The 21,710-nt window shown below is 43.1% G+C and overlaps 1 protein-coding gene across 1 annotated transcript in view; it reads left to right on the top strand.

The window, feature by feature from the left end:
- LOC130273915 (beta-Ala-His dipeptidase-like) overlaps positions 1–21,710 on the top strand; it is a 44,770-nt gene that overhangs the window by 8,875 nt on the left and 14,185 nt on the right. The window contains exons 3-7 of the mRNA XM_056521435.1: positions 1,901–2,044; positions 2,130–2,292; positions 5,422–5,504; positions 7,894–8,091; positions 10,096–10,180. Coding sequence (XP_056377410.1) covers positions 1,901–2,044; positions 2,130–2,292; positions 5,422–5,504; positions 7,894–8,091; positions 10,096–10,180 — 673 coding nt within the window. The remainder of the gene's footprint in view (positions 1–1,900; positions 2,045–2,129; positions 2,293–5,421; positions 5,505–7,893; positions 8,092–10,095; positions 10,181–21,710) is intronic.

The following is a 21,710-nucleotide window of genomic DNA, read 5'->3' as shown; positions in this document are numbered from 1 at the left end:
ACGTACAGGAATTTTGGACTCCAGGTCAGACCTGGAGCAGATTTGAGACTTTTTGTAGGGGGTTTGCAAATTTTTTTTTTGCCTAAGTTTGACTTTTGCACATCATAAATACCTGACCACTGCAAAGTGAAAACTGAAATTTGCTTAGGCACGGCTGTTTGTAAAATTTTTTTTTTTTTTTGCAAAAAAAAAAAAAAGGCTCTAAATACCTTGATGAATGTCCCCTAATATGTTTTTTGCCATACTCTCAGAGTCATAACTTTTTTATTTTTCCATTGATGGAGCTTCTCTCAGCATAACTGTGTTGGGTTTGTTTTTGCAGGACAAGATGTAATTTTTGTTGGCACCAATTTAGGATGTGTTCACACATTTAGGGTTTTAATTGCAATTATTGAGTACGAAGCCAGGATCAGTTCATAAATGGATGACACATATAATGTAAAGGTTGAGCCTTCTCCTCTTTTCCAGTCCATTCCTGGCTTTGTATTCAGTTAACAACATACCTTAATTGTACATACAATTTTATAGTTTGTCATTATGGACACATTGGGAGAGATTTATCAAAGCCTGTGCAGAGCAAAAAATGTCCAATTGCCCAATCAGATTTCTTCTTTTATTTTTAACAAGGCCTCTGCAAAATGAAAATGAACTCAGCAACTTTTCCTCTGCACTGGTATTGATAAATCTCCCCCATTGACACCAGTTGTGTACTGTTTTTTAAATATTGTTCTCTCATTTTTTAAACTTTTTTTCTGTGTAACATTTTATTAAACCTGAAATCCAATGTTTTCTGAGATGTAAGATGACCCCCCCCTCTCCCACCCACATACATAAATCAGTATTAAGCATTTATTTTCATCTATAGTGGGATAAATAACATTATGTTTTAAAAGTACTGACATTTTGGAACAATACCAATTATATTAAAGGGGTACTTTGGCCCTAAGACATCTTATCCCCTATCCAAAGGCCAGGGGATAAGATGTCTGACCACGGGGGTCCTGCTGCTGGGGACCCCCGCAATCTCTCATGCAGCACCCACCTGTCTCAGCTGCACGAAGCGATGATCGCTCCGTGTCTGAAGCCTCACGACCACAGGGCCGGAGTATCGTGACGTCACACCCCCTCCCATAGGCTTGCATTGAGGGTTGGGGCATGACGTCACAAGAGGGCGGAGTCGTGAGATCACAATACTCCGGCCCCATGGTCGTGAGGCTTCAGACACGGAGCGATCATTGATTTGTGCAGCTGAGACAGGTGGGTGCTGCATGAGAGATTGCGGGGGTCCCCAGCGGCGGGACCCCAGCGATCAGACATCTTATCCCCTATCCTTTGGATAGGGGATAAGATGTCTTAGGGCTGGAGTATCCCTTTAAGGGATATGGGAGTATCCCTTTAAGAATATGGGATATGGGTCAAGAACAAGGTCAAAGGTCTCCTGTCAGAGTAAAAGGTTGATCACACGTTTGCACTTTGTCTCCATACTGTTGTCTATAGGTGCTGACAGAGAGCTGCTAAGCACTGTACTTCCATTGCTATCTCCAACAGCTCCCATAGAGAATCAATGGAGCAACAGTGTGCACGTGCAATTGCTTCTTCATTCCAACAGGAAACTTGTGATGCCATTCTTGAGATTGCAGGAGGTCCAGCAGTCAAACCTTCCACAATCATAGTTATCCTCTATCCTGTGGTGTTAATGTTAATAGTGGGACAAGCCCTTTGCATTGAATAACCACTTTTGAAAATTGGGTATAATTTAAAAGTCCTTCTAATATTTTCTCTTGTTAATGACATATATGATCTGTTTTTCTGTATGTTAAAAGCTTGTTATATAAATAAGTCAGCAAGCACATAACCAAAATGAGCATGTTACTAATCTAAATATGCATGTTCCTTGCAGAGATTGAAAGAGTGGGTAGCAATAGAAAGTGATTCCAGTGACCCGTCAAAAAGAGACCAGGTTGAACACATGATGCAAGTGACAAAGGACTATATCTTAAAGATAGGTGGAAAAGTAGAGATGGTAGAACTCGGTGATCAAGAGGTCAGAATGCTGCATTATCTTCAAATATGCTATGTTTATTTAGCTACCACAATACTAATAATACTTTTTCTCTAAACAATTTTAGTATTCCCCCGGGGTAAAAATTCCTCTGCCATCTGTGATTCTCGCAGAATTCGGAAATGACAAAACCAAACCAACTGTTTGTTTCTATGGACATATGGATGTACAGCCTGCAAAGAAGGATGATGGATGGGAAACAGACCCATACGTTCTCACAGAAAAAGATAGTAGGTCCTACAATATTTAGTATTTGTCATGAAATTGGAGAGTTTTGTAAGGACCCTATAGCTAGTCTCTATGCAAAGCAACTTGAAAATGCAGGTTTCACTAACGTTAACTAACCCCAATGTTCCACTTCTTGAAGAAACAAGATGATAATCAAAACCATAGTTAAAGGGGTACTCCGCTGTTAGACATCTTATCCCCATAAGATGTCTGATCGTGGGGGGCCCACCGCTGGCGACCCCCCCTGCAGCAGCCGGAGCTAAGTATTCTCTGAGGCTGATGACGGGCGGTGCATGGGACAGGGCATTGTGACGTGGTGTTATGCCCCGCCCCTTCAATACAAGTCTATGGGAGGGGACGTGACTTCCATAGACTTGCATTGAGGGGGCGGACGTGACATCACGAGGGGGTGGGGCCGTGACGTTACGATGCCCCGTCCCCTGCACCGCCTCAGCCTCAGAGAAAACTTAGCTCCGGGCTGCTGCAGGGGGGATTGCGGGGGTCCTTTGGATAGGGGATAAGATGTCTAACAGCGGAGTACCCCTTTAAAAAGTTGTCCCAACTGATTCTACTAGAGAAAGGTTTACCAACCATTGTGCCTCCAGCTGTTGCAAAACTACAACTCCCAGCATGCCCCGGCAGCCTTTGGTTTTGCAACAGCTGAAGGCACACGGGCTGTAAAAAAACTACTCTAGAGCATTTGGATATTACAGAAAAGACCCCTTGTTATGTATTATATTAACCATAGTGAAGTGGTGCAGCAAAGGACAACCTCTGATCTGGCACAGTCTGAATGGGTGACATGTAATATGACATTTCCATTACACTAGATGGCCACTCACAACTTTCCCTGGCAATAACAGCAAGGGTTTCAGCAACTTATGTGGAAATCAGCTGGTCACTAGGCGATGGAAAGACTGGCTTTTGCAAGGGGATTGTTCAGAAGTTGTTCTTCAAAGAGAACCTGTCAGTGGTTTCATACTGCTCCAACCATGTATATTATGAAACAGAGGTAGGAAGAGAGATTACAAAATACTATTATTTAGCCTGAAATGCTTGCTTAGTTTTAAAGGGGTACTCCGTTGAAAAACATATTTCTTCAAATCAACTGGTGCCAGAAAGTTAAATAGATTAAATGATTTCTATTAAAAAATCGTAATCCTTCCAGTGCTTATCAGCTGCTGTATGCTCCACAGGAAGTTGTATAGTTCTTTTCAGTCTAACCACAGGGCTTTTGGCTGACACCTCTGTCGGTGTCAGGGACTGTCAAGAGTACAGGAAAATCCCCATAGCAAACCTCTCCTGCTCTGGACAGTTCCTGACATGGACAGAGGTGTCAGCAGAGAGCACTGTGGCCAGACAGAAAAGAACTATACAACTTCCTGTGGAGCATACAGCACCTGAAAAGTACTGGAAGGATTAAGATTTATTTAATAGACATAATTTACAAATCTATTTCTGGCATCAGTTGATTTGAATTTTTTTTTCTCCACCTGAGTACTCCTTTAAAGCTGCTGGCAACAGGATAACTAGTCAGTGGGCGATCCTTGGTATCAGCTCCTCCTGCCCTATATGTCTCTCCCTTTGTGTGTAAAGGAGAGATACATCACTTAAGGCCCTGCAGGGTGGGGAGCAGTTGAGTGTTCAGCCCTTTGCCGATCAGGAGAATGAGCAAGAAATCTGCGCTGCTGCACGGCTCCTCTCTCTGCTCTGTGTCACGTGATCAAGACACACTTCATAAACTTACATTGCGAGTGTGAGCCGGGAGAGAACGCGCTGAGTGCAAACTTCTTGTAGCTCTTCATCAGACCTCCGCTGATCTAAACTTTTGTCATTTGTAAAAATCCTAGCAGCATGTCAGTGTCCATTTAAGTGCTTCAGAGTAGAACCCTGCGCAGGACTGTTTTCTAGTGTTGAGCGGCATAGGCCATATTCGAATTCGCGAATATTCGCGAATATATGGACGAATATTCGTCATATATTCGCGAATATTCGCATATTCGTTATATCGTTTTATTTTCGCATATGCGAAAATTCGCGTATGCAAAAATTAACATATGTGAAAATTAGCATATACAAAATTAGCATACATAAAAATTCGCATATGCGAAAATTTGCATATGCTACTTTTCGCATATGCGAATTTACGCACGCCAGTCTCGCACAGTAGTATTACAGCCTTCTTTACACCACACAAGCTGGAAGCAGAGAGGGATGATCACTGTGATGTGTACTGTGAAGAAAAAAAAAAAAAATACGAATATTCGTAATTACGAATATATAGCGCTATATTCGCGAAATTCGCGAATTCGCGAATATACGATATTCGCGAATAATATTCGAATTGCGAATATTCGCGAGCAACACTACTGTTTTCTTAATCTTACCCTAGCCCGCTGGATTTCTGACCATTTTCCATCTACTCCCGCAAGGTAAGTGTTTTACTTCAGCCCACCCCAGCAACATGTGTGTTCAATCTTGCATGCTGGCAGAGATAGTACCCTCCATGCCATTTCATTAGCTCCCTGTGGCATTTCAGAGGTTTGCAGATTTTACAGAACTGGCTGTATGTTCTGTGACTGCCCGCAAAAGAACAACCTCATTATCACCTGTGCCCACACGTTTTTTTTTTTTACCGGGGCCTGCAAGATCAGTATGCAGAGCTCTATTTTAGAGTAAATCATAGTATGTTGTGATCCTGTTCCCTTTTTCTGTTTCATGCTGCCAATGGTTCAAGCATCATGAAACCACTGCCAGGTTTCCTTTAATGAACTGAAACAAGCTGCACTTATTGTGGAGCATTCCTAGTTGATGAAGGATTAATGACAGATAATGGAGATTTAAAACGATTAATGAGAGAGTCTAGAACATCTACAATTGTGTCCCTGTGTTTTTTAGATGCTATGTGGCTAGTTGTAAAATAGGGCTTCAACATAGAAGTTCACAGTAACTTGTCAATAATTGTATCTATGTATAAATATTTATAAAAAAAAAAAAAAAAGCATAGCATACCATTTCTATAGCAGTAAAGTGACTTCACTCATTAGATTCTTAATTTTGGAGAAAACATACAGTGACCCATTTGTCTTCAGTTATTGACATTACATATGTGTATGTTTTCTTTTTTATAGGCAAACTGTTTGGAAGAGGAACCTCTGATGACAAAGGACAAGTTTTAGCTTTACTTCATGCAGTGGAATCTGTTATGAAATTTGTATGTCATTTAGAGAATATGTCTTGCTTTGGTTATGTACTTTGCAGCATATTAGGATTTATGATGTGAAAGGACATTATAATTGCTCATTTGGAGAGATATGGGCTACTATATTAGGCAATGAATTATCTATAGTTCCATCATTTACTTTCATTAACATTCCTAATGGAATCAATGGGGATTTTTAAAACACACAGAAAAGTAAATCTTGCCTTAGCTACCATGTATCTCTAGTGAAAAGTCTCTATGATTATAATAGGCCTTAAAGTGTACCTGTCATTTGCGAAAACCTTTTATATAATGTATTGTAGATAATAAAATAATAAGTACATTTGTAATATACCTTAGTTAAAAAAAACTTTTGGGGCGCTGTCCCTGCAGCTATTGCCTGTGTGTCTCTATGCAGAGACAAATACAGGAAGTGTGGGTAGATAAGCATGGCTCTGTGCAGCCTGTCAATCATCCTTCTGTGTGAGTCAGGAGCATGTCACTAAGTCTCATTGCACAGAGCCCTGCGTATCCTCAGTGTACAGAGCCCTGTGTATCCTCAGTGTACAGAGCCCTGATGGTCCTCAGTGTACAGAGCCCTGCTTGTCCTTAGTGCACAGAGCCCCGCTTATCCTTAGTGCACAGAGCCCCGCTTGTCCTTAGTGCAGAGCCCCACTTGTCCTTAGTGCAGAGCCCCACTTGTCCTCAGTGCGCAGAGCCCCGCTTGTCCTCAGTGTACAGAGCCCCGCTTGTCCTCAGTGTGCAGAGCCCTGCTTGTCCTCAGTGCACAGAGCCCTGCTTGTCCTCAGTGCACAGAGCCCTGCTTGTCCTCAGTGCACAGAGCCCTGATTGTCCTCAGTGTACAGAGCCCTGCTTGTCCTCAGTGCACAGAGTCCTGCTTGTCCTCAGTGTACAGAGCCCTGCTTGTCCTCAGTGTACAGAGCCCTGCTTGTCCTCGGTGTACAGAGCCCTGCTTGTCCTCAGTGCACAGAGCCCTGCTTGCCCTCAGTGCACAGAGCCCTGCTTGTCCTCAGTGCACAGAGCCCAGCTTGTCCTCAGTGCACAGAGCCCTGCTTATCCTCAGTGTACAGAGCCCTGCTTGTCCTCAGTGTACGGAACCCAGCTTGTCCTCAGTGTACGGAGCCCAGCTTGTCTTCAGTGTACGGAGCCCTGCTTGTCCTCAGTGTACAAAGCCCAACTTGTCCTCAGTGTACAAAGCCCAGCTTGTCCTCAGTGTACAGAGCCCAGCTTGTCCTCAGTGCACAGAGCCCAGCTTGTCCTCAGTGTACAGAGCCCAGCTTGTCCTCAGTGTACAGAGCCCAGCTTGTCCTCAGTGTACAGAGCCCAGCTTGTCCTCAGTGTACAGAGCCCAGCTTGTCCTCAGTGTACAGAGCCCAGCTTGTCCTCATTGTACAGAGCCCTGCTTGTCCTCATTGTACAGAGCCCTGCTTGTCCTCATTGTACAGAGCCCTGCTTGTCCTCATTGTACAGAGCCCTGCTTGTCCTCATTGTACAGAGCCCTGATTGTCCTTGGTGTAAAGAACCCTGCTTGCCCTCAGTGTACAGAGCCCTGCTTATCCTTAGTGCAGAGCCTTGCTTGTCCTTAGTGCAGAGATCCCTGCTTGTCCTTAGTGCAGAGAGCCCTGCTTGTCCTTAGTGCAGAGAGCCCTGCTTGTCCTTAGTGCAGAGAGCCCTGCTTGTCCTTAGTGCAGAGAGCCCTGCTTGTCCTCAGTGTACAGAACCCTGCTTGTCCACCCACACTTCCTGTATTTTGTCTCTGCAGGGACAAGCTACATTATTATTACCCACAAATATACATATTTACTAACCAATGTATATTACAAATAAGCATATAATGTTATTATCTGCATTATATAAAAAGTTTTTGCAAATTACAGGTATACTTTAAGATCAAATTTAATGCCCAACTGTTTTTTCTGTAGCTCTGAATGACTGAGGCTCTGACAGAACTTTGTCCCTATTCAACATGTTTAATGTACAGTCATTCAACCCATAAGCCTGATTCCCTTGTAAATGCATAGTAGGCGCTGCTCTATAACTATTGTGGTTCTAAGAAATAAGAAAGAAAAGCATATATTTTTCAAATTCATAAATTACTCCCGCTTACTTAAAGGGGTACTCCACTGGCCAGCAATCGGAAGTAAATGTTCAGAATGCTGTTTTCGCACTGCGGGTGTTGGTCACGCCCCTCGTGACATCATGGCCATGCCCCCTCAATGCAAGTCTATGGGAGGGGGTGTGACTTTTGTTATAGAAAGGTTTAGCCACTCTTTAATTAATAAATGGAAATTTAAATTTAAATGGAAATTAGGTTTCCTTTTTAGTATTTAATCTAAAAAAAATTATTCTAAATATTCTATTATGTACTTTATTTTTTAAGGACCTTCCAGTAAATGTGAAGCTATTTATTGAAGGAATGGAGGAGGTGGGGTCAAATGGTCTTGAAAAAATTGTTGAAGAGAAGAAGGACACTTTTTTCTCCAATGTTGACTATATTGTGGTAACTGATACCCCCTGGCTTAGCACTAAACCAGGCATCACCTATGGAGCCCGAGGAAACTGCTACTTTTTCATAGAGGTAGGTTATTCTGTACTTTGCCAGGAATTAATAACACTAGGAACTGCATACACGTCAGCATAAATCAGAGGAGGAAGCACATATCTATGTGGACATTGTTAAAGTGGAACTGTCAACTGGAATAACATGGCTAGATAGGGCTAGTTATCATAATTCTGAGCATACTTTTTTTTATCTCCATAAATTCACCTTTCCAGAGTCGAGATATAAGCCTTTTGTTAATATGTAAATGAGGCTCAAGTGCCCAGGGGTGTTTCCCAGCACAGCAAGACCCACGTTTTAACCAGCCCATCACCTTTTAATCACCATGTCTGTGCCCACTTGCATATGCCTAAGCCCCTTTGATTGACAGAGGGGATGGAGTTCGGTAAAGGAGATGGGCTGGCTAATCCTGAGCTCCTGGGAACACCCTCTGGACACTAGAGCCTCATTTACATATTAACAAAAAGCCTCGCATTTTGGTGCAGAAAACTATTATGGTGATAAAAAAGAATCATAATAATAATGAATGCCCAGAATTCTAATAAGAAGACCTATGTAGCCATTCACCCGTTTTCCTTTTAATACCCAGTGTGAAACAAAAGGTAGGAAGACAGTTGAAAGCAGAGATAGCTGATAAATATAAAATGCCATGCACATTAAAGGGGTATTCCAGGAAAAAAAACTTTTTATATATATCAACTGGCTCCAGAAAGTTAAACAGATTTGTAAATTACTTCTATTAAAAAATCTTAATCCTTTCAGTACTTATGAGCTTCTGAAGTTAAGGTTGTTCTTTTCTGTCTAAATCCTCTCTGATGACACCTGTCTCGGGAAATGCCAGTTTAGAAGAGGTTTGCTGTGGGGATTTGCTTCTAAACTGGGCGTTTCCCGAGACAGGTGTCATCAGAGAGAACTTAGACAGAAAAGAACAACCTTAACTTCAGAAGCTCATAAGTACTAAGGATAAGGATTAAGATTTTTTAATAGAAGTAATTTACAAATCTGTTTAACTTTATGGAGCCAGTTGATATATAAATTTTTTTTTCCTGGAATACCCCTTTAAATTGCATATACACGAGCAAAAAAGGGTCTAGGAGGTGCTGCTCATATTGTAGACACAAAACAAAGACCCAGGCTAGCAAAGGACAAGGTAGGCTTAATTATTTTTGCTTTTTACAGTAGGGACAACGCATTTTCCCTACTGTAAAAAGCAAATAAAGTATGCATTGTCCTGGTTAACCTGGGTCCTTGTTGTGTGTCTGTTGTGTGTCTAATGTGAGCAGCGTCTCCTAGACGATTTTTTTGCTTGTGTTTCCACCATTTCATATCGGCATCTTTTTGAAGTTTGATACCGGTCAGAGTGCAGCTGCCATCATATACATTGCCTACTTTACCATCACAACAGAGTTGTGCACCAAGGTTTAACAACTCAGCAAGTCAGTATATCAGTTTGGTGTGGTGAGGGAGCACACCATTTCATACGATATCAGGGTGCGCCCCCTGTTTTTTTGTTTTCTGTTTTTCTTTCTTTCCCAATACTCTAATGCATATAAAAAAAAAAGGTAGAAATGTTAACACTTTGCAGTGGTCGTTTACATTACATACAGTGGAGAATACATTGAAAATGACATGTAAATACTTTCATTGAGGTTTTTCATATCAACTGCCACAGCAACATTTTCCTAGAATAATTACATTTGTTATGCCATGGATGCAAACTGTGTGTTTACCCAGCGATTTGCGATTTTTTGGGCGACAGTCACACTTGATAAATTTTTACCGCTGCAAAGCGAAAATTTAAACTGACCTTTGCTGAATTGTTGGTAGCTTTTTGCTTACAGCCAAAAGTAGCAAACAAAGAAATGTTTTGGCACATGTGACATTTTATGTGCCAAATATAAGCACAAGAAAAAAGGCTCTAAAGACAACGAAAAATCTCCCCACATATGTTGTATACAGCAGCTTTATATCCACGTATGATCATCAGAATGTGATAATGTAATCTCTATTTGTCTGTATCAGGTTGAAGGTGCAAGGCGGGACCTTCATTCAGGAGGATTTGGAGGAACAGTATATGAAGCCATGAGTGATTTAGTGTATTTACTAGGTAATGTACAAAGACTTTGATTTTACATATTAGAGTCTTGGGGGGGGGGGGGGGGGGGGGGAATCTACTCTCCGTGCAGGTTTAGAATATAAATGTTGTGGTGATTTTCACATGCGTGGGAAAAATTAATCAAATGTCATACAGCACTTAATAACTTTTTGCAAAAAGTCTCACTTGAGAAAACATTAACCACTGCAAAAACTCTTCTAAAGCAGTCCACTACTTCTACTATGTATATACACATTAGTGCATGATATACTCTATTTGATAACCCTAAAATGTGTCACACATTGCTTTCTGGTGGTTAATACAAGTACAACAACATGACACCTAACACTGCAACTTGTCTTGCATTAAAAAAGATTTCATACGTATATATCAATGAACAAATTAAAAAAGGTATTTACTGTTAAAAAGCCAGGGCAAAATACAGAAAAACATACAAACTACTGGTCTCAACAAACTGCGTGTTTAGGGGTCTGAATCACTGTTTGAAATATCAAATTTTCAGTTGGGTAGACAGGTTAGACATGTCCGACCAGTTAGGATGAATAAGAACTTTACTTCAATTTGTATTTCAAAACATTGCAAAGCATACTATTGTGAAGGCAACAAGAGCATAAAGTCTGCTAGATCCCAGAAGGCTGAAATTATACAAAAATTCCAAGTAAAACTCATTATGGCATGGCCTTAGGCGGTGGTGCATGACACAATTATTCAAAGAAGACCAAAGAGAATCCTATGTCATGCCCTGCTACCTCAGGCTCTATATAAAGCATTAAAGGAGTACTCCGGCGCGCACTTTTTTCCTTTTATCCCGTCCGGGCTGCAAAATAAAAGAAAACACACTTTCTCTTACCTGCCAACGAGCCCCCGGAGCTCCGGTACAGGTGTTCGGTCCCCGGGCTGTATTCTTCTTACTTCCTGTTAGCCCGCCACGTCACACGGAGCTTCAGCCTATCACCGGCCGCAGCGATGTCCCGCCTCGGCCGGTGATAGGCTGAAGCTCCGTGTGACTTGCCGGGCTAACAGGAAGTAAGAAGAATACAGCCCAGGGACGGAACCCCTGTACCGGAGCTCCGGGGGCTCGTTGGCAGGTAAGAGAAAGTGTGTTTTCTTTTATTTTGCAGCCTGGACGGGATAAAAGTGCGTGCCGGAGTACTCCTTTAAACTGTAATTTTATTTTTAAACCAACAATTAAACCCATGGTCCTTCAGCCGAGGAAATGTACTAAATACAGCTTTTATTTAAGCTTCATATTAACTCTTTCCCCCAACATACATTATAGGCCTTAATGAGCAAGCAAATTTATATTTTGTTTTCTATCGTAAATTCAGAGATCTGTAACTTTTTCAATTTTCTGTCAACATAGCTATAAGGGCTTGTTTTGTGCAGGACAAGTTGTACTTTTTAATGGCACCATTTTGGGGTTCTTATTGGTTAAAAAGATAACCAATATTTATTTTAGACTTTTATTTCTAAAGGGGAAATAGAAAAAAATGTAATGTATTTGTTCCTTTTTTGTGGTTTTAATTTATATGTTCACCGTATGATAAAAATACACTATAGCTTTTCCCTACGATCAGTATGATACAAAATTTATTTAAAAAAAAATTCATCTTAGCACAATAGAAACAAAAATAAAAAAAAGTGTTGTCATATTCCAAGACCCATAACTTTTTATTTTTTACCTGACTGGGCTTACTTCTCTTAGAAAAACTTGTCATTTTTATTGGAACCGTTTTAGAATACATATGACTTTTTAGGTGGAGAATAAATAAAATCCAGCAATTTTTTTACTGTTTCCCATGCAGGATAAGTACAGTAATAAAATAGTTTAATTGCTTAATGGATGCTGTCATACCAAATATATGTATTTTTTATGTAGAAAAAGGGAATATAAAGGGAAAAAAAATCTCTTTTTTATTTGGTGGTTTGGACGGATTTTCTTTAATTTTAATTTATTTTTTTTAACTTTTTACTAGTCCCACTTTAACAGAGTTTAGCAGATTGCTGGTATAATACACTGCAGTAATACTGTAGGGCAGTATATTTTGCCTATTCTGGCAAAGTACCTGGCACGACTACAAGCAGGAATAGGTAGGCAGATATCCATAGCAAGTCAGGGGGCATTCACAGGAACCACAGCTACCAAAGTAACCCATCTGCATCAGCGATCATGTCACCGGGAAACCGATGAGGTTAATGGCTCAAGAAACTCCTTACATGCAGCAGTCATGAATTTACCACAGCAAGTAAGAGGTTAACCTCTTAAGGACGCAGGGCGTACCTGTACGCCCTGTGCCCGGTATATAACGCGGGGTCACGCCGTGACCACGTGTCATACCGGGTCGGTCCCAGCGGCTAATGACAGCTGGGACCCTAGGCTAATAGCGTGCAGCACCGCTTGTTGTACCACGCACTATTAACCCTTTAGACGCGGCGTTCAAAGTTGACCGCTGCATCTAAAATGAAAGTAAAAGCTTACCGGCAGCTCAGTCGGGCTGATTGGGACCATCGCGATGTCCCGATCAGCTAGAACTCGACCGGAGGTCCCCTTACCTGCCTCCGTCACGCCCGATCGGCGATTAATTGCTCCAATCCTCAAATCCAGGCATTGAGCAATCGACCGCCGATAACACTGATTTCTGCCATGTCAATGCACGGCAATGCTCTGTGTATGAGATCAGTATGTTCAGTGTAATAACCACTAGGGGGGCTATGACACTACAAAAAAAAGTGTGAAATAAAGTTAATAAAGATAATTTAACCCCTTCCCTAATAAATGTAAGAATCACCCCCCGTTTCCCATTTAAAAAATTAAAATGTGTAAATAAAAATCAAAATTGTAAAAAAAATAAACATATGTGGTATTGTCTAGTGCAGAAATGTCCGAACTATAAAAATATATCATTAATCAAACCGCACAGTCAATAAATTTCAAAGTCCAGAATTGGACAATATCATGAAAAAATGAATAAAAAGCGATCAAAAAGTCATATCAATATAAAAATGGTACCGCTAAAAACTTCAGATCATGGCGCAAAAAATGAGTCCTTATATTGGCCCGTACGTGGAAAAATAAAAAAGTTATAGGGGTCAGAAAATGACAAATTTAAACAGATAAAACAAAATCAAACCTATATAAGTAGGGTATCATTTTAACCGTATGGACCTACAGAATAAAGATAAGATGTAATTTTTACCGAAAAATGCACTGCGTAGAAATGGAAGCCCCAAAAATATACAAAATTGCATTTTTTCTTCAATTTTGTCGCACAATGATTTATTTTCCCGCTTCACCATGGATATTTTGGTAAAATGACTAATGTCACTGCAAAGTAGAATTGGTGGCGCAAAAGAAAAAGCCATAATATGGAATTTTAGGTGCAAAATTGAGAGCGTTATGATTTTTAGAAGGTGATGAGGAAAAGAAACATGAAAACATGGCGAGCTAGAATAAGTAAGTACCTGTAATGACTGCTATAAAAAGGTGTATTTGTGCTCATTAAGAGGTTACAACACAAACAAATATAGTAAGGCGAGTGGGGCCAAGAAATGTTTTTTTTTTTTTATATCTTTCTGTTGATAAGATCAACTACAGTGAGTTAAGTACATATGACCCCCTCCCATGTATATAGCCTACATGTAGACTCCAATAAGCATATTGAACAATAGAAAGAAAATTGAGCTACTACAAGATACATTTTAAAGATTATAACATTTTTACTGGGACAACAATATTACATAATAAAAGCACTTAAAAGAAAGGCGGTAAGGGCACAGAGAACAACAATGCCGGGAGAGAATGACGAATTGGTAAAAAAAAAAATATAACCGCCATTACAGCAAGTAAGGGAGAGGTAGATACGTACCAGATAAATTGCATATTAAATGGTGTAAAGCTCATAGCCACAAACTAAGTCCAACTGAAGGACTAAGGAGCAAAGTGCAGTGGCCAAATGGAGCATGTGCATAAGATATAGCAAACGTGAAGTAACAACCAAACTTCTGGCAACATTACCAAACACAGTGATTGAGAATAGTATAGGTCTTGGGCTCCCATCACCCCTCGTCATTTAAAGGGGTACTCCGGTGGAAAACTATATATATATATATATATATATATATATATATATATATATATATACATATATATATGTTACGCCTAGCGCTCCGGGTCCCCGCTCCTCCCCGGAGCGCTCACGGCGTCTCTCTCCCTGCAGCGCCCCGGTCGGTCCCGCTGACCGGGAGCGCTGCACTGTCATGGCCGTCGGGGATGCGATTCGCACAGCGGGACGCGCCCGCTCGCGAATCGCATCCCAGGTCACTTACCCGTCCCGGTCTCCTGCTGTCATGTGCTGGCGCGCGCGGCTCCGCTCTCTAGGGCGCGCGCGCGCCAGCTCTCTGAGACTTAAAGGGCCAGTGCACCAATGATTGGTGCCTGGCCCAATTAGCTTAATTGGCTTCCACCTGCTCCCAGACTATATCTGCTCACTGCCCCTGCACTCCCTTGCCGGATCTTGTTGCCTTGTGCCAGTGAAAGCGTTTAATGTTGTCCAAAGCCTGTGTTACCTGAACTTCTGCTATCCATCTTGACTACGAACCTTGCCGCCTGCCCCGACCTTCTGCTACGTCTGACCTTGCCTCTGCCTAGTCCTTCTGTCCCACGCCTTCTCAGCAGTCAGCGAGGTTGAGCCGTTGCTAGTGGATACGACCTGGTTGCTACTGCCGCAGCAAGACCATCCCGCTTTGCGGCGGGCTCTGGTGAACACCAGTAGCCTCTTAGAACCGGTCCACTAGCACGGTCCACGCCAATCCCTCGCTGACACAGAGGATCCACTACCTGTGAGCCGAATCGTGACAGTAGATTCGGCCATGGATCCCGCTGAGGTGCCGCTGCCAAGTCTCGCTGACCTTACCACGGTGGTCGCTCAGCAATCGCAGCAAATTGCCCAACAAGGACAGCAGCTGTCGCAGTTGACCGCCACGTTACAGCAACTTCTGCCTCTGCTACAGCAGCAACCATCTCCTCCGCCAGCTCCTGCACCTCCTCCGCAGCGAGTGGCCGCTCCTAGCCTCCGCTTGTCCCTGCCGGACAAATTTGATGGGGACTCTAGACTCTGCCGTGGATTTCTGTCTCAGTGTTCCCTGCATATGGAGATGTTGTCGGACTTGTTTCCTACAGAACGGTCTAAGGTGGCGTTCGTAGTGAGCCTTCTTTCAGGAAAGGCCTTGTCTTGGGCCACACCGCTCTGGGACCGCAATGATCCTGCCACAGCCACAGTCCAGTCCTTCTTCGCTGAAGTCCGGAGTGTCTTCGAGGAACCAGCCCGAGCTTCTTCTGCCGAGACTGCCCTGCTGAACCTGGTCCAGGGTAATTCTTCAGTGGGCGAGTACGCCATCCAATTTCGTACTCTTGCTTCTGAATTATCATGGAATAATGAGGCTCTCTGCGCGACCTTTAAAAAAGGCCTATCCAGTCGCATCAAGGATGTGCTGGCCGCACGAGAGATTCCTGCCAACCTGCATGAACTTATCCATTTGGCCACCCGCATTGACATGCGCTTTTCTGAGAGACATCAAGAGCTCCGCCAGGAAAAAGACTTAGATCTCTGGGCACCTCTCCCACAGTCTCCGTTGCAACCTACGCCTGGGCCTCCCGCCGAGGAGGCCATGCAAGTGGATCGGTCTCGCCTGACCCAGGAAGAGAGGAATCGCCGTAGGGAAGAAAATCTTTGTCTGTACTGTGCCAGTACCGAGCATTTCCTGGTGGATTGCCCTATTCGTCCTCCACGTCTGGGAAACGCACGCACCCAGCTCACGTGGGTGTGGCGTCTCTTGGTTCTAAGTCTGCTTCTCCACGTCTCACGGTGCCCGTGCGGATTTCTCCTTCAGCTAACTCCTCCCTCTCAGCAGTGGCCTGCTTGGACTCTGGTGCCTCTGGGAATTTTATTCTGGATTCTCTGGTGAATAAATTCCGCATCCCGGTGACCCGTCTCGTCAAGCCGCTCTACATTTCCGCGGTCAACGGAGTCAGATTGGATTGCACCGTGCGTTACCGCACAGAACCCCTCCTGATGTGTATTGGACCCCATCGCGAAGTGATTGAGCTCTTCGTCCTCCCCAACTGTACCTCTGAGGTCCTCCTCGGTCTGCCATGGCTCCGGCTTCATTCTCCCACCCTTGATTGGACCACCGGGGAGATCAAGAACTGGGACTCTGCCTGCCATAGGAAGTGCCTCTCCCCCCCTCCCAGTCCCGTCAGGCAAGCCTCAGTGCCTCCTCATGGCCCCCGTCCTGGTGACACACTGCCCCGTGCCAGGCTTCGCCCTCTGCCCTCCCTCCCCATTCCCACTCCTGCTGTACTGCCTGCCGTTGAGGAAACCCTCCATCCTTTCCCGGTGTCCTCATCCCAGGGGAGGCAGTTACCGGACAAAGAAAAGGGGAGACCTAAGGGGGGGGGTACTGTTACGCCTAGCGCTCCGGGTCCCCGCTCCTCCCCGGAGCGCTCACGGCGTCTCTCTCCCTGCAGCGCCCCGGTCAGTCCCGCTGACCGGGAGCGCTGCACTGTCATGGCCGTCGGGGATGCGATTCGCACAGCGGGACGCGCCCGCTCGCGAATCGCATCCCAGGTCACTTACCCGTCCCGGTCTCCTGCTGTCATGTGCTGGCGCGCGCGGCTCCGCTCTCTAGGGCGCGCGCGCGCCAGCTCTCTGAGACTTAAAGGGCCAGTGCACCAATGATTGGTGCCTGGCCCAATTAGCTTAATTGGCTTCCACCTGCTCCCAGACTATATCTGCTCACTACCCCTGCACTCCCTTGCCGGATCTTGTTGCCTTGTGCCAGTGAAAGCGTTTAGTGTTGTCCAAAGCCTGTGTTACCTGAACTTCTGCTATCCATCTTGACTACGAACCTTGCCGCCTGCCCCGACCTTCTGCTACGTCTGACCTTGCCTCTGCCTAGTCCTTCTGTCCCATGCCTTCTCAGCAGTCAGCGAGGTTGAGCCGTTGCTAGTGGATACGACCTGGTTGCTACTGCCGCAGCAAGACCATCCCGCTTTGCGGCGGGCTCTGGTGAACACCAGTAGCCTCTTAGAACCGGTCCACTAGCACGGTCCACGCCAATCCCTCGCTGACACAGAGGATCCACTACCTGTGAGCCGAATCGTGACAATATATATAAAAATATTTTTTTTTTATTTATTAATTTTTTATCAACTGGTGGCAGAAAGTTAAACAGATTTGTAAATTACTTCTATAAAAAAAAATCTTAATCCTTTCAGTACTTATGAGCTGCTGAATTTGAGTTAACATAGTAACATAGTTCATAAGGTTGAAAAAAGACCAGAGTCCATCAAGTTCAACCCATAACCCCAATAAGTCCCTATTGAGTTGAGTTGATCCAGAGGAAGGCAAAAAACCCTCATTCTAGAGGTAAAAATTCCTTCCCGACTCCAAATATGGCAGTCAGAATAAATCCCTGGATCAACGTTCTGTCCCTATAAATCTAGTATACATAACCAGTAACGTTATTACTCTCCAAAAATGCATCCAGACCCTTTTTGAACTCTATTACAGAGTTCCCCATGATGTTGTTCTTTTCCGTCTAAGTGCTCTCTGATGACACCTGTCTCGGGAACTGTCCAGGGTAGAAGCAAACCCCCATAGCAAACCTCTCCTACTCTGTGCAGTTCCCGAGACAGAGGTGTCAGCAGAGAGCACTGGTTTCAGACAGAAAAGAACAACTCAACTTCAGCAGCTGATAAGTACTGGAAGGATTACGATTTTTTTTAATAGAAGTTATTTACAAATCTGTTTAACTTTGTGGAGCCAGTTGATATATATATATTAATCCTTCCTGTACAGTAAGTTCTTTTTGACCACGGTGATCACTGCTGACACCTCTGTCCATGTCAGAAATTGTCCAAAGCAGGAGAGGTTTGCTATGGGGATTTTTTCCTGTTATGGACAGTTCCTGACATGGACAGAGGTGTCAGCAGAGAGCACTGTAAACAGACAGAAAATAAATTCAAAAATAAAAGAACTTCCTGTAGAGCATACAGCAGCTGCTAAGTACTGGAAGGATTAAGAATTTTAAATAGAAGTAATTTACAAATCTGTTTAACTTTCTGGCACAAGTTGATTTAAAATTTTTTAATAAAAATGTTTTCCCTTTAACACTCTAGATGCTCTGGACAATAGTGAGAGTAGTGTCAGTATTGCCATGGCAGCTAGAGGCCTTTGGAAAGATTTCAAGGCTGCCATTTCAGTTTAACTTGTCCAACATTAAAATAAGCCCTTTATAAACTCTGTTGATGTAAAAATAAAAACATATATCTTAAAACATGAAGAAGAAAACAAATTCAAGTGAAAATGGAATGGGATCATGTTATGGCTCATCAATGTATATGTGATGTAAAGAGACAGTAGAGGTGCTGTCAAACCACAGATAAATATATTTTAGTAGTTGAAATGCCACCAAAGTCATAAGGAACATGTGTAGTGTCCCACTACATGCTTTTTTGTTTAGGTGTTACTTGTCACACACCTAACTTGTGGCATTAAAATGGTTATTTCAACTGTTCCATTATTTGTCTGTGGTCTAATGTGAAATTTACTTAAACTGTGCTATGCTGACATCTACTGTCTAAAATAGGTTATGACAAGAGCAAGTGTGAATCCAAAGTTACTTAGACCTCTTTAAAAAGAGCAATCTTTCTAGAAAGGGGCATTGCCTTTTCTGCCAGTTAATCTGCTGTCTAGAAGAGGGCAAGATATCATGTGATCCAGAGAGGAAATCAGTCAGTCTAACTAAATCTGGTCTAGACTAAGCATATGGAAGATTGTCTGTAAACTTGCAGGGTTAGATAACAGCGCCCTGGTTGATAAGAAATATAGCACCCCAGTGGAAAGCCACAGAATCCAGGGCTTCAAGTCTCCTCACATGAGGACCTTTTCTAATTCCAACCTTTAAAGAGTAGCTATCATTAAAGGAGTACTCCGGCGCGCACTTTTTTCCTTTTATCCCGTCTGGGCTGCAAAATAAAAGAAAACACACTTTATCTTACCTGACAACGAGCCCCCGGAGCTCCGGTACAGGTGTTCGGTCCCCTGGCTGTATTCTTCTTACTTCCTGTTAGCCCGGCACGTCACATGGAGCTTCAGCCTATCACCGGCCGCAACGATGTCCCGCCTCGGCCGGTGATAGGCTGAAGCTCCGTGGGACGTGCCAGGCTAACAGGAAGTAAGAAGAATACAGCCCAGGGACCAAACACCTGTACCGGAGTGTACCGGAGCTCCGGGGGCTCGTTGGCAGGTAAGAGAAAGTGTGTTTTCGTTTATTCTGCAGCCCGGAGGGGATAAAAGGAAAAAAGTGCGCGCCGGAGTACTCCTTTAACTAAACTTTCCCTAATCCCCCTCCCGATCTCTCCCTGACACTAACTACAACTATCCCTGTATTCATTTTTATTTAAATCCCCATTAAAATACCTTTACAATAACATCTTTGGTAGCTCAGAGTTGAGCTCTCTCCGGAGGACAGGAAGGGGGCGTGGCTAGCCGGCGCAACATCATCTGAAGCCTTGCCGGCCGGCTTCCGCCCGCCTTCCTGCACTGAGAAGAGGGAGATGCAGGGGGCGGGGATATTTAAATAACGCGCGCAAGAGCACTGTGCTCGCTCTCTGCCTGTTTCATATACAGGCAGAGAGCGAGCTGAGGACGAGCATTTTGGACCACGCTGCCCGGCAGGAGTGGTCCGAACGTGCTCAACGTGAAATGATTCCTGGGTGACACCTAGTGGACAGGTTTTCAAAATTAAAATAAACAGTGAAAACAAGATTTTTTTTTTTTATTAACATATATTACAAAGATATTTATTTAGGCATAAACTATTGAATTAATTTATTTTTTATGAGAGTACCTATTTATGCCCAAGAGATCTAAGTGTTATTAACTCCTTAAGGACCCAGCCCATTTTCACCTTAAGGAACCGAGCATTTTTTGCACATCTGACCACTGTCACTTTAAGTATTGATAACTCTGGGATACTTTTACTTTTCATTTCTATTCCGATGTTTGCATCATAAAGTTGACATGTTTTTACTTTTGGAAGACATCAGAGGGCTTCAAAGTTCAGCATCAATTTTCCATTTTGTTTTCAAGGATATGAAGGGCCTTCATATTAGAAATACCCCATAAATTACCCCATTATAAAAACTGCACCCCTCAAAGTATTCAAAATGACATTCAGTAAGTGTGTTAACCCTTTAGGTGTTTCACAGGAATAGCAGCAAAGTGAAGGAGAAAATTCAAAATCTTCATTTTTTACACTCGCATGTTCTTGTAGACCCAGTATTTGAATTTTAACCAGAGGTAAAAGGAGAGAAATCCCCCTAAAATGTGTAACCCAATTTCTCATATGTGTACGTAAAGTGCTCTATTGGGTGCACTAGAGGGCTCAGAAGGGAAGGAGTGACAATGGGATTTTGGAGAGCAAATTTTTCTGAAATGGTTTTTGGGGGGCATGTCACATTTAGGAAGCCCCTATGGTGCCAGATCATCAAAAAAAAAAAATTTAAAAAATTAAAAACACACATGGCATACTATTCTGGAATCCCTCAATGAATGTAACAAGGGGTCCAGTGAGCCTTAACAGCTCACAGGTGTTTGACGACTTTTCGTTAAAGTTTGATGTGTAAATTAATTTGTTTGTTTCACTAAAATGCTGGTTTTTCTTAAAATTTTACTTTTTTACAAGGGGTAATACGAGAAAATGTCCCACAAAATTTGCAACCCCATCTCTTCTGAGTATGGAAATACCCCATGTGTGGACGTCAAGTGCACTGTGGGTGCACTACAATGCTCAGAAGAGAAGGAGTCACATGGCTTTTGGAAAGCAAATGTTACTGAAATGGTTTTTGGGGGGCATGTCGCATTTAGGAAGCCCCTATGGTGCCAAAACAGCAACCAAAAAAAAAAAAAAAACACATGGCACTCTATTTGGGAAACAAGATCCCTCAAGGGACATAACAAGGGGTACAGTGTAGGGTGTTAAGGCTCACTATACCCCTTGTTACATTCCGTCAGGGGTGTAGTTTCCAAAATGGGGTCACATGTGGGTGTTTATTTATTTGCGTTTATGTCAGAACCACTGTAAAATCAGCCATCCCTGTGCAAATCATCAATTTAGACCTCAAATATACATTGTGCGCTATCACTCCTGAGCCTTGTTGTGCGCCCGGAGGGCATTTTGCGCCCACATATGGGGTATTTCCGTACTCAGTAGAATTTTGCGTTACAAATTTTGGGGGTCTTTTTTTCCTTTTACCTCTTGTGAAAATGAAAAGTATGGAGCAACACCAGCATGTTAATTTTTTTACATTAACATTCTGGAGTAGACCCCAACTTTACAATTTCACAAGAGGTAAAAGGAGAAAAAGCCCCCCAAAATTTGTAGTGCAGTCTCTCCCGAGTACGGAAATACCCCATATGTGGCCCTAAACTGTTTCCTTGAAATACGACAGGGCTCT

The sequence above is a fragment of the Hyla sarda genome, chromosome 5 (genome assembly GCF_029499605.1).
Source record: "Hyla sarda isolate aHylSar1 chromosome 5, aHylSar1.hap1, whole genome shotgun sequence".
In the NCBI taxonomy this organism is placed as follows: Eukaryota; Metazoa; Chordata; class Amphibia; order Anura; family Hylidae; genus Hyla; species Hyla sarda.
This window is presented reverse-complemented; position numbering and strand designations above follow the sequence as displayed.